The 17698-nt window shown below is 46.8% G+C and overlaps 1 protein-coding gene and 2 non-coding genes across 3 annotated transcripts in view; all 3 read right to left on the bottom strand.

Annotated features, from left to right (window-relative positions):
- Positions 1–1474: 1474 nt before the first annotated feature.
- On the bottom strand, positions 1475–1546 carry TRNAE-CUC. The gene has a single exon. It is a non-coding gene; the product is annotated as a tRNA-Glu (tRNA).
- A 987-nt stretch (positions 1547–2533) lies between these two features.
- Positions 2534–2605, bottom strand: TRNAE-CUC. Its single transcript has one exon. It is a non-coding gene; the product is annotated as a tRNA-Glu (tRNA).
- An 8044-nt stretch (positions 2606–10649) lies between these two features.
- Positions 10650–17698, bottom strand: part of EXO1 (exonuclease 1) — a 36010-nt gene continuing 28961 nt past the window's right edge. The window contains exons 13-14 of the mRNA XM_040325014.1: positions 12307–12491; positions 10650–10922 (exon numbers count right to left, since the gene is read on the bottom strand). Coding sequence (XP_040180948.1) covers positions 10916–10922; positions 12307–12491 — 192 coding nt within the window. The 3' untranslated portion in view covers positions 10650–10915. The remainder of the gene's footprint in view (positions 10923–12306; positions 12492–17698) is intronic.

Here is a 17698-nt window from a genome sequence, read left to right as displayed (position 1 = left end):
CCGCCCCTGGGTACCACACACTGGGGGGTGTCAGAACGGCACCCCCCCTCCGCAATTGTATTACACCCGCAGTGGCAGCGCCGTGGGTTTAGGCAGTGGCACACTGGCACAGGCAGGGAGAGGCGAGCTAGCTACTGTGGCAAGGGGGAGGGGGTGTGCAGGGTGACACCGCGGCACCAACCATCCCCTCCTCTTGCGGCCACGCGCTGCCTGTCTGTGTGATCCCGGATATGTCACACAGGCACAGCCGAGTGAAGCTGCCTCCCCCTCCTCTCTGTTTATGTGTAAACAGGGGGAGGGGACCTGCTGTGACACTGCCGCCACGTTGATCTGAGGTACTGAAGGGGGGGCTGCACTGAACGGGGGGCTACACTGAAGGGGAGCAGCACTGAACAAGGGGGGCTACACTGAACAGGGGGGCTGCACTGAAGGGGGTGCTGCACTCAAGGGGGGCTACACTGAATGGGGGAGCTGCACTGAACGGGGGGGCTACACTGAAGGGGGGTCTGCACTAAACGTCGGGTCTGCATTGAAGGGGTGGATACACTGAAGGGGGGTCTGCATTGAAGGGGGGTCTGTGTAACATGCAGGGGGTCCAGAGCTGCAGGGTTCTGTGTAATGTAAAGGGGTCCAGAGGCGCAGAGTGCTGTGTAATGAAAAGGGGTGCAGGGGGCTGTGTAATGTAAAGGGGTCCAGAGATGCAGGGGGCTGTGTAATGTAAAGGGGTCCAGAGATGCAGGGTGCTGTGTAATGTAAAGGGGTCCAGAGATGCAGGGTGCTGTGTAATGTAAAGGGGTCCAGAGATGCAGGGTGCTGTGTAATGTAAAGTTAAATTAAAACAAATTATTTGTTACAAATATTTTTTTTCCTCCTTGTGTATGTTTAGGTGACCAGGGGAGAGGGGGTAAAAATGGGGGGGGGGGGAGGGCGCCACAGGATTAGCTCGCACAGGGCGCTTGAACATCTAAGGCCGGCCCTGCCTCCGACCACTCACAGGTTCTCCGGCCGGCAGAACCCTCACTTCTGGTTGGACTGCAAGCCGCAATACCAACCCTGCGCTGCTCTCTCACTTCTGCATAGGCCCTCACACAGCCGAGCAGCCAGATGCCCCCGAGATACGCCCAATCTCCAGCCTAGCAGGGCGTACGACAGCCGTCCAGGTGGCACAGAACACAGTTCACCTGACCTCACCCGAATATATGGGTTCTCCCAGCAGGCCAAGGGATTCAAGAAAAGCCCTGCCCATTGGCTTAGATACCCATATACCCATAACCTGACCTTGGGTTGCCCTTCTCGTATCTAGTACCACCACGTACCTGGCCACCTTACTAGGAGAAGAGAAAAGTGCAAAAAGGTCAAACTTAGAGAGAAATCAATAGATCTCTATCAATTGACCAAGATAACTATTCCTGGCAAGTAAATTTGTGAGAAGCTAATAATAAATGGGCAGATGAAGTTTGAAGAAAAAGTCACTTTCCCTGACCGGGAATCGAACCCGGGCCGCGGCGGTGAGAGCGCCGAATCCTAACCACTAGACCACCAGGGAGAGATGCTGCTACTTGGCAAGCAAGAGTAAATTATTTCTAACTACAGAAGACATGTATAAGCACAGATTGTCATAGCATAGTGCATGTGACATGTTAAACTATGCCAGTGTTTTGTCGAGATGGTTCCCCTATCGGATAGGGTCCGGCCTTGACTGCACAGGCGCAGTGCTTGCGCAGTCGGAGGCCATGAAATCTCCGAGCCTGAACAGCTGTTCGTCAGCTGTAGACGGAGCATGCGCTTCGAATACCTTCAAGGTTCACCCCTGCTGACTGGCTTGGTCCCTAGCTTGACACACAAGGCTGCTCTGCAAGCGCCACCTCCACTGGTTGGGTCCCTGACTTGATCACTGCCTAAAGTTTCCCGATTCTCCACCGTGCCCTTTTTGATGAGAATGTGGTTCCAGTACTTGCTTCAGTTTCTCACTGTGGTCCCTGGTAAAGGCGATTGGTCCCTTCATGGTGACAGCTTCCCTTCTACCTCCGACCACTGACAGGTTCTCCCACCGGCAGAACCGTCACTTCTGGTTGGACTGCAAGCCGCAATACCAACCCTGCGCTGCTCGCTCACTTCTACATAGGCCCTCACACAGCCGAGCAGCCAGATGCCCTCGAGATACGCCCAATCTCCAGCCTAGCAGCCCAGGGCGTACGACACACGTCCACCCAGACAGCTGTCCAGGTGGCACAGAACACAGATCACTTGACCTCACCCGAATATATGGGTTCTCCCAGCAGGCCAAGGGATTCAAGAAAAGCCCTGCCCATTGGCTTAGATACCCATATACCCATAACCTGACCTTAGGTTGCCCTTCTCGTATCTAGTACCACCACGTACCCGGCCACCTAGTAGTAGAAGAGAAAAGTGCAATAAGGTCAAACTTAGAGAGAAATCAATAGATCTCTATCAATCGACCAAGATAACTATTCCTGGCAAGTACATTTGTGAGGAGCTAATAATAAATGGGCAGATGAAGAAAAAAGAGACTTTCCCTGACCGGGAATCGAACCCGGGCCGCGGCGGTGAGAGCGCCGAATCCTAACCACTAGACCACCAGGGAGAGATGCTGCTACTTGGCAAGCAAGAGGAAATTGTTTCTAAGTACAGAAGACAAGTTTAAGCACAGATTGTTATGGCATAGTGCATGTAACAGGTTAAAGTATGCTGGCAGCAGGGTTACCTCCGACTACTGACAAGTTCGCCGACCGACCGGCAGAACCGTCACTTCCTTGTGCCTTTACAACCACTTTAACTCTTTCACTACCAGTACACAAGGCTGTATACTGTATGTAGATGAGGCTACATACAGGGGGGTTATTTATTAAAACTAGAGAGAGCAAAATCTGGTGCAGCGCTGCATGGAAAGCAATCAGCTTCTAGGTTTTATTGCCAAAGTTTATTTGAACAAGCTGAAGTTAGAAGCTCATAGGCTACCATGCACAACTGCACCAGTCTTAGTAAATCTCCCCCACAGTTTATAGAGCACTCCCAGCAGATGCGCCTGTAAGGGTCCATGAAGAGATCGGATGAAAATGTATGAACGAGTCCTTCGCACAGCAACTTGGATTTTTAGAAAACATGTCAGATGGTAGGCCTCCTTTAAGAATCAGCTTTAAACAAGTGAAATTAATTATAACTGCTAATGGCGTCTGGAAACATTTACAAGGCAGCAAGGCTGATTAGCTAAAGGAAGTATAGATTCACTTCAATAACCCAATCATGCGAAAAAGCAGATTCCTGTTTATTTATTTAATCTGCATGATTGGAGTATTCAGAGTGAACACAGCTACAATTTATAGCGTGAATAAAAGCTTCTCACATGCCATTTGGCAGACACTTCTTTCCCCCATCACAATTCCTTACGACTTACCTAGTTCACTCTGATAGGCTGCGAAGAGCCTACAATTGGTGTAGACGCGTCCGACATTCTATTCCCAATGCACACGTTCCTGCAAAGTGGCTGCGAGTGTAGATGGGTGCTGCAGGGACCACCGTCTGGAACCGAAGATAATAAGAAACAAGAAAATGTCACCAGCACACCACGGATCTGGTCTTGTCTGTAGGACGGGCATTCACAGGGCTGCCATCAGGGAGGTACAGCCAATACAACTGTAAGGGGCCCCAGGGCCAGAAGAAGGCAGGACGGAGGTAGGGGAGCCGTATTGTGCGCTATAGAAATTATCTCACAGCTTCTGCTGCTCTCTGTGTCATTGAGCTCAGACACAGAGCTCTTTACTGCCACCTCTGGCTACTATGTGCATGTGCACCCCTCGTGTGAGCTGCCTGTACTGTGCTCCTCTGTGTCAGCAACATGTCAGTTTTATGAAAATGAGCTGGGACTAGGTAGGAAGATTTCCTGTCCAAGTAGGGACTGTGTAGGAAAGGGAGGGGGCTGTTTGCATACAGGGAGGGGCCAGAGGCTTGTGTGTTTACAGATTTGTGTATGTGTGGGGCTGACATATATATATATATATATATACACAGGTGGGGAGAGCTGACATATATACAGGTGTGATGGGGCTGGCATCTATACAGGTGTGGTAGGGCTGACATGTATACAGATGTGAACGTGGCTGCCATAAATACAGGTGTGGGGGGGCTGGCATATAAACAGGTGTGTGGGGGGCTGACATGTATACAGATGTAAATGGGGTTGGCATATATACAGGTGTGGGGGGGCTGGCATATAAACAGGTGTGTGGCGGGCTGACATGTATACAGATGTAAATGGGGTTGGCATATATACAGGTGTGGGGGGGCTGGCATATATACAGGTGTTGGGGGGCTAACATATATACAGGTGTTGGGGGGCTAACATATATACAGGTGTGAGGGGGGCTGACATATATACATGTAGCGGCCTGCTACTTTCTGGCCGGCGCTGCTTTAAATTTAAGGGGTAGTCTGAGGGTTAGTTGACTCAGACTGTATGTTTTTCACTAAATTTGGGCCTCTGTTTCAGCCATGGCTGTACTGTGAGTGACCACTATTGTTGTCTGGGGTGTCGTTATTACTCCAGGCCAAGGGTGGCAGTAGTCAGGTCAAGGTGTTTTGGGTGTTCCCCTTCAGCAGCCAATCAGAGGGAGTTGATCGTCCTGCTGTACATGCTGGGGAGGAGTACTTAAAGCGGAGGTCCGGTGAAAAAAACAAAAAAAAAATCAGCAGCTACTAACACTGTAGCTGCTGACTTTTACTAAGGAGACTTACCTGTCCAGGGTGCCCGCGATGAAGGTAGCCAAAGCCGAGCAAACGCTTGGGGTCTCGGCTGCCCCGCGGCCATCCTCGGTCAGGGAATCAGCAAGTGAAGCCTTGCGGCTTCACCGCCCGGTTCCCTACTGCGCATGCACGAGGCGCGCCGTGAATGGATGATGTCTCCTGGGACACACACAATGTCCCAAAAGACACCGCTCCACCATTTTTCAGGAGGCAGCCGAGGAACAGAAGAATAAAGATGGACCGCGGTTTAGGGAGTGGCAGATTAGGATGATCTGCCTAGCAACAGGCACAGGTATGTATAAAAAAAATATATATATTTTTTTTCAGCATTTAAAAAAAAAAGTTTTCCTTGGTGGAGCTCCGCTTTAAGGGACAGACGTCATTAGCCCGGGGTCGTCGTCGCCAATCCTGGCCTGTCGTCCCACCACCCCCCGTGTGTGGCCCTTATGGCAGGGGGTGCGTGTTCAAGTGTTCCTGGCTCCGGGACCACGTTGGTCCGGGGTTGTGATCTACTATGTAGGCCTGGTAGTCAGACTGGGTCTACGGTCGCAGAGTGGTCCTGTGCTGTCCGTCCTAAGGGAGGAAGCCACCTGATGAAGAACCTGTCTTGGAGAGCACCGAGCACGAGGCTGGTATCTCAGGAGAGGCCTTGAACTTCATTGAAGGACGCTTGATAACTGAGAGGTAGGGATGAGCCGAACACCCCCCCCCCCCCCCCGCCGTTCGGTTCGCACCAGAACCTGCGAACACACCAAACGTTCGTGTGAACTTTAGAACCCTGTTAAAGTCTATGGGACTCGAACGTTTGAAATCTAAAGTGCTCATTTTAAAGGTCAATATGCAAGTTATTGTCCTAAAAAGTGTTTGGGGACCCGGGTCCTGCACCAGGGGGACATGTATCAATGCAAAAAAAAGTTTTAAAAATGGACGTTTTTTCGGGAGCAGTGAATTTAATAATGCTTAAAGTGAAACAATAAAAGTGAAATATTCCTTTAAATTTCATACCTGGGGGGGGGGGGGTGTAAAGTAAGCATGTGAAAGAGTGCATGTTTCCCGTACTTAGAACTGTCTCTGCACAAAGTATCATTTCTGAAAGAAAAAAAGTAATTTAAAACTGACTTGCGGCTATAATGAATTGTCGGCTCCCGGCAATTCAGAGAGAATTCATTCATAAAAAAAAAAAGCATGGGGGTTCCCCCCAAATTCAATTACCAGGCCCTTCAGGTTTGGTGTGGATATTAAGGGGAACCCCGCCGTCAATTTAAAAAAAAAATTACGTGGGATTTCCCCAAAATATCAATTCCAGACCCTTCAGGTCTGGTGTGGATTTTAAGGGGAACTCTACACCAAATTTTAAAAAAAATGGCATGAAGTTCCCCCAAAAATCCACACCAGACCCCTTATCCTAGCACGTAACCTGGCCGGCCGCAGAAAAGAGGGGGGGGACAGAGAGTGCCCTCTCCTGAACCGTACCAGGCCACATGCCATCAACATGGGAAGGATGTCCCCATCTTGATGGGGACAAGGGCCTCATCCCCACAACCCTGGCCGGTGGTTGTGGGGGGTCTGCAGGCGGGGGGCTTATCAGAATCTGGAACACCCCTTTAACAAAGGGGACACCCAGATCCTGCCCCCCCCCTATGTGAATTGGTAATGGGGTACATTGTACCCCTACCATTTCACAAAGGAAGTGTAAATAGTTGTAAAAAAACACACACACACTGTGGAAAAAAAAGTCCATTATTAAAAAAAAAAAAAAAAAAAGCGCTGGTAATTCACTCGGTCCCAGCTCCACGCTCCAACGTTGACGGTATCCAGCGACGGGTGATCTCCTCTCCGGTCCAGCGATAAGCAGATCGTCCGGGATCCAGAGCGCAGCATCGCCGGCCGGTTTGCATTTCCAAGTGCAGCTGTGAGCATATGCAAATATAGCCATGCACCCGTTACTTGATACGAGAGAACATAACACTTCTCAGCTCACAGTTGGTATTTGAACAATGTTCCCCATGTGAAGGACACTTTAAGAGGAGAGCAGACACTTCATGTGGTTGATGGCTCAGTGCCAGCTGTCCCTAAACCCCCCCCCAACACGCACTTTGGACGGAGAACCAATTCAGAGGTCGCCAATGTTATTACTATGTCAGCTCTCAGTGATCACATGCTGCCTGGAGTCTACTGTCAGAAGTGAAAGCCTGCATGTAAATATTGCCCCCTTCAGGCTGCAGTGTTCATCTGCAGTGCCACATATTTAACCACTTCAATACCGGCCACTTCCTGCCAAGGCCAATTTTCAGCTTTCAGTGCTGTTGCATGTCATATTTTTTTTTCTTTTTTAAAAAGACGTAAATAAGTAATTTTTCTCCTCCAGCCTGGGTTCACATTTGTGCGAACACAGACATCACATGCGATTTGCATTAGAGGTCTGTGCAATGCGAGTTCAGCCATACAGTTTGGCTGAACTTGCATTGAATCCGCACAAAAAATAAATAAAATACAATAAAAGGTGCAGGGACTCCCCCCCCCCCCTAGTCAATCTCCTAAAAGGGAGGATAATACCCTAAGGTCAATTGCTGCTGTGTCCATCCATGAACGGAAGAGAAATTACCTTTCCCAACCTTTAAGAGTGATATGATCAACATGTACAAATACATAAATCCATATCGTGAACTTGTCGTTCAGTTATTCACTTTAAGGTCATCACAGAGGACACGGGGCACTCTCTACGCCTAGAGGAAAAGAGACTTCATCTCCAAATACGGAAAGGTTTCTTCAAAGTAAGAGGTGTGAAAATGTGGAACAGACTCCCTCCAGAGGTGGTTCTGGCCAGCTCAGTAGATTGATTTAAGAAAGGCCTGAATTCTTTCCTAAATGTACATAATATAACTGGTTACTAAAATTTATAGGCAACGTTGATCCAGGGAACCAACACAGATTTTGTACCAAGCATTAAATACATTTCAGTTAACGTGTTCAAAACTTTTTCCCTGTGTCCTTCCATTTTATCTTGTTTTGGTGTTTATATGTATGGCTTGCATGGGTTGTTACCGACATGTGGTAAACATTTTATGTCAATGGCACCTTTAATAGAAAAAGGGTGACGTGTTCAATACTTGTTTTACCCACTGTATGTATTTGGACTCAAATTTTAATGGGGTGGGCTGTCTAGGGCTGGGCTGGGCTGTCTAGGAAGAGGTTCTGCTAATCACAGCCCATTCATACCCCTCCAGCCTGTGTCTATTGTTTGTATGTGCTTAGAATTACGGAAAAGGGGATGCCTCCATCAACATGTAATATCCCACCCTCCATAGTGTAGAGCAATTTAGGGGACATGGTGTAGGAAGGAGGGAGTGGGTTGTCATTTATCCGGCGTGTATACGCCCACATGTGTAGTCACATGGTCTGGACAGATGAGAACAAGTAGGAAATGGAACAGCTTAGATGGGAACTAAAACTGGAGCATGCTCAGTAGATGTGGCAACAGTTTGTCTACACCAGCCATTCTCAACCAGGGTTCCACGGAACCCTAGGGTTCCTTCAGAGGTGGTTAGGGGTTCCTTGAGCTGTGGCTGATTTACCTCCTGTTTGATGGTGCCTACATAGCTTTGAGCCAATGCCACTTGGAGGAGCCAGTGGTAGGACACCAATGTTCTTTATAGCTCTCTCTAAGGGGACCATTCTTACCACCACTGTAAAAAAGGGAATTCTTCTCACTGACCCCCAATGAATGGGTTTTATCAGGGGTTCCCCAAGACCTGAAAATTATTTTAAGGGTTCCTCTGGGGTAAAAAGTTTGAGAAAGGCTGGTCTACACAATCTTAGGCTGCAGCGGGGACACAGACTAGGAGGGAGCAAAAAAAAATAAAATAAAAAAAAAAGCAAAAACCACCAGGTTTTGCAGAATACAGAAAACGACTCCCATAGTGACCGAGTATGAACAGCATGTACTGACAGTTTTTAATGTGGGTTTAAATGACAAGTGAAGCAAAAAGTATAAGTTCTGCAGGTAATATAAAAATGTATTTATTACCCACAACCTAATGTACAAAGTTGATGCATACATTTTACAAAACACATAAAAATATATACAAATTCAAAATGCCTATTTTATACAAAAACACATTCTATACAAGTGACAATAAAAAGGGTGTCATTCTATACAAGCGACAACTAGCCAACTGCAAGTTAAAACTGAACTCTGGAAGCCGTTACCAAAATAAACGAATAGCTGCTTTTTCTGTTGTCCCACTACAACTGACCATTCCCAATTACGGACTTCCCATGCTTTGTGCTGGACGGTCTCTGTATGGAGGTGGCCATCTTGGATGAGGCAGGGCTTTGCTTCCTCATGTCAGAAAGCCTCCAGCAAGGAGACCAGTCAGCGCCACAGTAGTGACATCACCAAAATTTCACTCCAAATCTCCCTGAGACTAGCAGTCAGAGGAAGCAGTACCTTAGATCAGGGGTAGGCAACCTGGGGGCCCTCCAGCTGTTTCAGAACTACAAGTCCCATCATGCCCCTGGGAGTAATTTTGACTGAGAGCATTGCAATGCCTCATGGGAAATGTAGTTCCACAACAGCTGGGGGGCTACTGGTTGCATATCCCTGCCTTAGATGATCCTATACTGCAGATATCCAGCTATGAGGCTATAGGCACACCAACATACCAGAAAGTGATATTTTTCAGGTAGAATTTGAGACAAAAAAAAAAGTAGATGTTTAGAGTATCGCTTTAGGCACAATGAAGGCATCTTAACATTCCCTACAGTAGAGCAACTTTCCACTTTATGAGTCATCATTAAACTTTTGGGACTTAGCAGTGCGTGGCTGATCCCATGCCTGAAATGGGGGCCCTGTGTGGCTGATCCAATGCCTGAAATGGGGGCCCTGCGTGGCTGATCCCATGCCTGAAATGGGGGCCCTGCGTGGCTGATCCCATGCCTGAAATGGGAGCCCTGCGTGGCAGATTCCATGCCCGACAAAGGGGCCCTGCGTGGCCGATCCCATGCCCGACAAAGGGGCCCTGCGTGGCCGATCCCATGCCCGACAAAGGGGCCCTGCGTGGCCGATCCCATGCCCGACAAAGGGGCCCTGCGTGGCCGATCCCATGCCCGACTAAGGGGCCCTGCGTGGCCGATCCCATGCCCGACTAAGGGGCCCTGCGTGGCCGATCCCATGCCCGACTAAGGGGCCCTGCGTGGCTGATCCCATGCCCGACTAAGGGGGCCCTGCGTGGCTGATCCCATGCCCGACTAAGGGGCCCATGCCCGACTAAGGGGCCCTGCGTGGCTGATCCCATGCCCGACTAAGGGGCCCTGCGTGGCTGATCCCATGCCCGACTAAGGGGGCCCCCACGAGTTGCTCTGAAATATTGCACTTGATGCTCTGTGATGCGATTTTTCTGCATTAAAAACTTTGGATGACATTTGACGATGTGCCGGTGAATATGGGCACGGATCCGTCCAGTTTCCAGATGGTAGTTGCTGGAGCACCCGCTACTATTGAGCCCATTTCCGGGAATATGTGCAACGGTAATATTGACAATCCAATATAACGCCTTTGCATAACAATCTTTTGAACCTGCCAGCAGCAAGGGGTTAGGTTACTTGGGTTTTACCATCTGCACACTTGGAGCCAAAACCGTTTCCCAGCAGAGTTTACACAGCTTCCACTAAATTGCTTGCAGGCTGCTAAAGCTCAGGTCTTGGTTTCCTTAGGATTACATAACTCGTACATTCTGTAGCCCCAAGACTAGAAAATTCCAACATAGTAAATGATTTGATGCAAAATCATTTTGTTTCCCAAATAAAGAAAATTCACCAAGAGCTTACTAAAAAGGCACTTCGCCCAACGCATTTCATCAAGGTGATCACAAAAGGTCAGGTTTTCCTTCTTTAACATTCATGCACGTCAAGCAGCTAAAGTACATTCATTCTAGTGTGCAAAAATCCAGCTGAAACGTAAATTAACGACATTGTAAACTTTAACTAAAAAAAAACAAAAATAAAAATCCTAGATTCTGATCTACAGTAATAGACCAAAAGCTAAAATCTGTATAGGAGGAACAAACATCTGTCGCTGGGTAAAATGAGAGGTCAGATGAAAATTGCAGCACACAGCTTCCACGGGCAGAGAATCGTCTTCTGTGGCATCCAATTAATGTCTGCAAAGATTTAAGAAAAGATTAAATCCTGTCAGTAAATTAAGTCAGAAAGAGAATGTGAAGGATACAGAATGGAACACAGACAAGCAACAACAAAGTAGAAGCCTAAAAAATTAGTCACTTTATTTTTGGAATGTAAGAAGGGAGGGTTAAGAGCTTTAATCACTTCAGCCCCGGAAGAATTGGCTGCCCAATGACCGGGCCATATTATGCGATTTTGGCACTGCGTCGCTTTAACTGACAATTGCGCTGACGTGCGACGTGGCACCCAAACAAAATTGTCTTTTTTTTCCTACAAATAGAGCTTTCTTTTGGTGGTATTTGATCACCTCTGCGGTTTTTATTTTTTGTGCTATAAAAAAAAAAAAAGCCACAATTTTGAAAAAACAGAACTATATTTACCTTTTGCTACAATATCCCATAAAAAAAAAAAAAATTATATTTATATATATATATATATATATATATATATATATATATATATATATATATATATATATATATATATATATATATATATATATATATATATATATATATATATATATATATATACATATACACACACATATACACACACACACACAGTATATAAAAAAGTTTGTCTCATTTAAGGCCAATACGTATTCTTCTACATATTTTTGGTAAAAAAAAAAAAAAAAAAAAAGCATATTGGTTTGCGCAAAACCTATAGAGTCTACAAAATAGGAGATAGTTTTATGGCAATTTCATTAGAATTTTTAGTATTTATTAGTATTGGCAGCGATCTGCGATTATCGTGACTGCGATATTGCAGCGGACACATCGGACACTTTTGATGCTATTTTGGGACTATTGTCATTTATACTGCCATCAGTGCTATAACAATGCACTGATTACTGTGTAAATGACACTGACAGGGAAGAGGTTAACCACTAGGGGGCGAGGAAGGGGTTAAGTGTGTCCTAGGGAGTAATTCTAACTATGAGGGGGGCTGGGCTACAAGTGACACGACAGTGATCACTGCTCTCGATAACAGAGAGCAGTAGATCACTGTCCTGTCACTAGGCAGAACAGGGAAATGCCTTGTTTACATATGCATCTCCCCTTTTTGCTTCTCCGTGACACGATCGCAAGACACCAACGGACATCGAGTCTACGGGTCCTGCGGGCACAGTCCTAGAGCTTGCGGCGGGGCGCGTGCCCGCTAGGCGGCAGATTCAAAGCAACATACAGGTTCGTTGCTTTGCCTGCCCGTACCATTCTGCCGACATTTATATACGCGAGGCAGTCGGCAAGCGGTTAAAGAGATCAAAGACCACGGGGGGTGAAGGAGGTTGGCTAAATATTGAACGGAAAGAATGGTGCCAACATGAATGAATGATGAACATATAAAACGTCTTACTTTGTAAAGCTGAAGTTCTTCCACAGGTCGCTGATCGTGGATTGCAGGCCTGGCTTATTCTCATTGTTTCTTACAGCTTTTGCAGACACCCGGCTGCTCAGTCCACTAGCTTTTGCTGGTGCCATTGGTTTCAATTTTTTCCCAGATCGAGAATCGAAGCTCTTTGATTTAAGAAGTCCAGACACCTGAAATCCAGTAGGAAGAGAGTTAAAAACAAAAGTACTGACACAAACCTGCCCCAAACTGAGATCATGAGCTTCTCCAAGACAGCCTCTCTCTAGGTATTGTGGTGGAAAGACCCGATGACCTCAGGAACAATGCACATCAAGTATTTTCATCAGAAATACTAGACACACAGAGGCCTACATGTAACTTTTTTTAATCAAAAAATACTGATTTCAAGATTTTCCACAGTTTCTAAAGTGCTCTTTGTAATTTTACCACCAATAGAACGCACATCACACTAGATGGTCAAATATTTGTAGATGACGGACCACCACATTTTTAATGATCTTTGTGGACATCCTATTATAAAATCACAGGCAACTATAACCTGAACTTTAAGTGTCACCAGTGTCAATATTGGCAGAAAATTTCAATTTAGTTTAAGTCTTAGTCTTTTGAATAAATGCCATTTTAGTTATAGTCCCATTTTAGTCATCTTTAGTTTTAGTCGTATTTAGTCGACTTAATCTGCAGTACATTTTATAGTTAGCTAAAATTGAATGGGTTTAGTTAAATTGTATCAAAATGGCGCCCAGCGATGGCAGGCGTATGACCCTCCATCAGTCAGGAACTGGATCGGAACAATAAACAGGCTGATAGAGAGTGAGAGAGTGGCATTTATCAAACAAGGAAACCACAAAAGGCTTGAAAAAGTGTGGGGACCTTGGTTGAGATGCACAGGCCTCCCTTCATAGAGGAAAACGATCGGTATCACTTGAAACTTTCCCCATTCATGGAAGCCAGGTATCTTCAAACAGTTAAAAACTAAAATAAGCCGTATTCTACCTTGGTTTCTCTCTAAAAAAAAAAAAAAAGCGATTATAATCCAGATCTGCATGAGGGGTGACTCTCTCTCCCATTTTGACTGCTTCTCCTCTTTCTTCCTTTTTTCTTTCTCTGATTTTGGTCAGGAGGATATGGGTGCTGCCTGGGGGGGAGGGGGGGAAGGGAACGGGAGGGGGGGTGATGGCGGGCTGGGGGGGGAGGGTGGAGGGGGGATAGGACAATATATTATATATACTTAGCATGATAATTGTTTTTTCGGCTGTATGTATCACGCATCATCTATATAGATAAGAGGATTTCTCTGTAATACACTGTATCTTGGAAAGAAAAAATACAAAATAAAAATATTAAACAAGAAAAAAAAAAAATTGAATCAAAATGGGGAAAAAAAACTTGTATTGCATTTCCCTTACCTGTGCAAATATTTTTTGTTAATTTAATAATAGGGGTTGCTCGTTGTAAAAGTGATACCTTGGATATGTGAAAATGTGACTAAATCTGGACAGTGGTCAGTGGAGGCCTGTAATGCACACAGTGCTCTGGACGGTGGTCTGTAATGCTGCACAGTGCTCTGGACGGTGGTCTGAGGAGGCCTGTAATGCACACAGTGCTCTGAGGAGGCCTGTAATGCACACAGTGCTCTGAGGAGGCCTGTAATGCACACAGTGCTCTGAGGAGGCCTGTAATGCACACAGTGCTCTGGACAGTGGTCTGAGGAGGCCTGTAATGCACACAGTGCTCTGGGGGAGGCCTGTAATGCACACAGTGCTCTGGGGAGGCCTGTAATGCACACAGTGCTCTGGGGAGGCCTGTAATGCACACAGTGCTCTGGGGAGGCCTGTAATGCACACAGTGCTCTGGGGAGGCCTGTAATGCACACAGTGCTCTGGGGAGGCCTGTAATGCACACAGTGCTCTGGGGAGGCCTGTAATGCACACAGTGCTCTGGGGAGGCCTGTAATGCACACAGTGCTCTGGGGAGGCCTGTAATGCACACAGTGCTCTGGGGAGGCCTGTAATGCACACAGTGCTCTGAGGAGGCCTGTAATGCACACAGTGCTCTGGACAGTGGTCTGAGGAGGCCTAATGCACACTGTGCTCTGAACGGTGGTCTGAAAAGTCCTGTAATGATGCGCAGTGGTCTGAGGAGGCCTGTAATGCACACAGGGCTCTGGACAGTGGTCTGAGGAGGCCTGCAATGCTGCGCAGGGCTCTGGACTGTGGTCTCAGGAGGCCTGAAATGGTATGAGAGGCCTGTAATGCTGTACAGTGCTCTGGTGGCCTGAGGGGAGGCCTGTAATGTACAGTGCTGTCTGCCAAGCATGGAGCTCTGTGCAAACCGGACGTTCCAAGGGTAAAACATTCCTCCCTCACATTTTCTTTCGTTAACCGATCGGATTTTCGTCATAGTTTTCTCCACAAAATCGGTGTTTTTGTCACTCTAAAAATGCCGGTGACTGTGAAAATTTTTGCACCGACGAAATACACTCACATCTTAAAAAATAAATAAAAAAACTCTGAATAAAGGGTGTATTACAGGCTGTTCATATTCTGTCAGTATGAGATTTGCTTTCTGTAGTCTGCAAAAAACCTGGTTGATCCTGCTGCTCTCTCCCCTTCCTGTCCATGTCCACAATGCAGCTAGGCATTTTACAGAAAAGTGTCGGCGGCTGTGCACATGCTCAGTTTTTAGTGAGATTCTATGCGGCGCATTTCCTCCCCATCACATCTGCGCAGCCCATGTGACTAGAGAGAGTCACACATGTGGGCGTATACACAGTGGTAGATGATAGCCTACTCCCTCCCTCCTCCTCCATGCCCACTAACCACAATGGGGGCGAGATATACATCCTGATTGATGGAGGCTTCACCTCCCTCGTATTCTAGTATACAGGCTGAAGGGGCGAGACACAGCCTGTGACTGACAAAAATCTGCCCACATCCTGTTATTGCCAAAAATATAATAAAATATTTGATTTAAAATATGTATTTGTATGACAATTAAAAAAAAAAAAAAATGTATTTTAACTCCGTATTCCCAATGTTTTTTTCCCCATTATTTTGAACATGTGACCATCAGCAGAGGACTAGAAGCTCCCCCTGCATATGTTTTCTTGGCAAGAGGCTGGGTGATGTGACAGCTGTAAATCGATTAGGAAAAAGGTACTTAGATTGTTTTTTTATTAAAAAATATTTACAGTGCCATCATCCATATCCAGAAATAGAAGGCATAATGTAAATAAAAGTAAAGACAAAACTTTTGTTTAGGATGGAGTGCAGCGGAATTAGGACCCCTGTCAGTTTTTATTGCCGTCTGTGCCCCCTATTAGGGAGATTCACCCTCTATCTGTCCTGTTTACCATTATCATTGAAAGTAGGGCCCCTTTCACCTGTCCGTTCCGCTCATCCGTTATTACAAGTCCGTTAACGGACTTGTAATACATCCCTATGGGAACGCGTCCGTTAGCGGATGGAGCATCTGCTAGCGTCCGCGTCAGTCGGGATCCGCTTTTCCGAACGGAAGAAAACCTATTTTTCTTCCGTTCGGCGGAGCGGAACTGATGCAGACGGACAGACGGTTCGTCTGCATCAGGTTCCCCATAGGGGACAGCGGAGCAGAGACAGGGCGGTCCCTGCACTGTGTGCGGGGACCGCCCTATCCACCGACAGCTGAGCGGGGATCCCCGCTGAGCCGACGGAGACACACGGAGCGGACCCGGAAACGGTCCGCTCCGTGTGAAAGAGCCCTAAAAGAAAATCCTGAATTTTGGGTTGTCCCCAAAAAATGAAACAGGGGAAAACTTCCAAGGGGTGACCTGGGGGGTCCCCAAGCAATTCCCTTAATTTGCAGGCATTGCGGCTCACTTGCTGTTTGGCTATGCGTTTCCCCCTGCGTTCCACGCTGGCCCCGGCTGACTTCCTGGTGGCCACAGGACGAAAGGGCTGCCGTTTCCAGATCTCTGCCTACTCGTGGACGTTTCGCCTGGGACACCGGACTGCACCGAGAGTCACAGATGGGCCTGCTTTTAATCCACCTGTTGCAAGTGCATTACTTGCGCATAAATAAATTATCAACCTATTACACTTAAGTGGCGCTTCCCGTTTTTCTCTTTCATCCTGCTTGTAGTCAGTTTTCTCAGAGGACAGCTGCCACCCACCACATCCCCCTAAGAACGGTCATCCTTTATCATGGACTGATTCATTTACTTTTTATTTGTGCCCTGCGACACACTCTAATATTTTTATGTACATGTACACTAGCGATTGCGCTTACAGTTTCCTTCTCCCTTTACTAAGTCATGCACTTGCTTGGGGATCAAATACTTATTTTACTCACTGAATTGCAACTTAATTTATAGCATTCGTATCATCTGTTTTTTTCTGGATTTTAGGTTAATTTTCCTGTCTCTATCATTTAAAATACAACTATGATAAAAAAAAGATAGACCCTTCATTTCTTTGTAAGTGGGAAAACTTACAAAATCTGCAGGGGACTAAATAATTATTCTCCCCACTGTATACTGCATTTTAATTGTAGTAAAATCATTACAATTTGTAGAAGGTTTCTTAACTACTTGCCGACCAGCCGTCGTCATTATACGGCAGCAGGTCGGCTCCCCTGCGCGAGAGCCCGTAGCTATACGTCGGCTCTCGCGCAGGCCACTATAGGTGTGTGCGCTCGCCCCTGAATCCTGTACCCTGCTGTGGTTTGCAGCTTTGTCATTCTGCACAATAAAGGCGTTTATTGGAGTGCGGCAGCCCAGACCTTCCCTCTTCTAATTCATATAGAATTATAATGGCATGTAGCCCGATGCTTGCATTCTCCCTGCAACCCCATGAGAATGCTGGCCCTCTCCCTGCATACCTACGGGAAAAGCTAGCTTTCTCCCTCCATCCCTACAATAAGATGTCCCTCTCTCTTTCCATCTCTGCAACTATAAATGGACTGCAACTGCAGATTTAGAAGTCAGCCATGAGTTCAACTTTAATGCGGAGGTTCACCCTAAAAATAACTATATACCATTACATTCAGCATACTTCCAACATGTACAGTATGCTCTTTGTTTTTTCGCTGTACATACCGTATTATTGTTCTTTTCCACCCGGTTTCCGGGGTACTAGCTCCCGCGGGAGTAGGCGTTCCTATGCAGCGGCGCAATGTCACCTGGGACTTAGACTAGATGATTGACGCGCTTGAAAAAAACGTTCCCCCGGCGGATAGGGCGCGTCACGAGTTCCGAAAATAGCCGAACTGGGAGTCGGCTCTATACGGCGCCTGCACAGTCAGCTCTACACGGCTCCTAATCTGTGCGCAGGCGCCGTATAGAGCCGACTCCCAGTTCGGCTATTTTCGGAAACTCGTGACGCGCCTTATCCGTCTG

The sequence above is a fragment of the Rana temporaria genome, chromosome 9 (assembly GCF_905171775.1).
Source record: "Rana temporaria chromosome 9, aRanTem1.1, whole genome shotgun sequence".
Taxonomy (NCBI): domain Eukaryota; kingdom Metazoa; phylum Chordata; class Amphibia; order Anura; family Ranidae; genus Rana; species Rana temporaria.
This window is presented reverse-complemented; position numbering and strand designations above follow the sequence as displayed.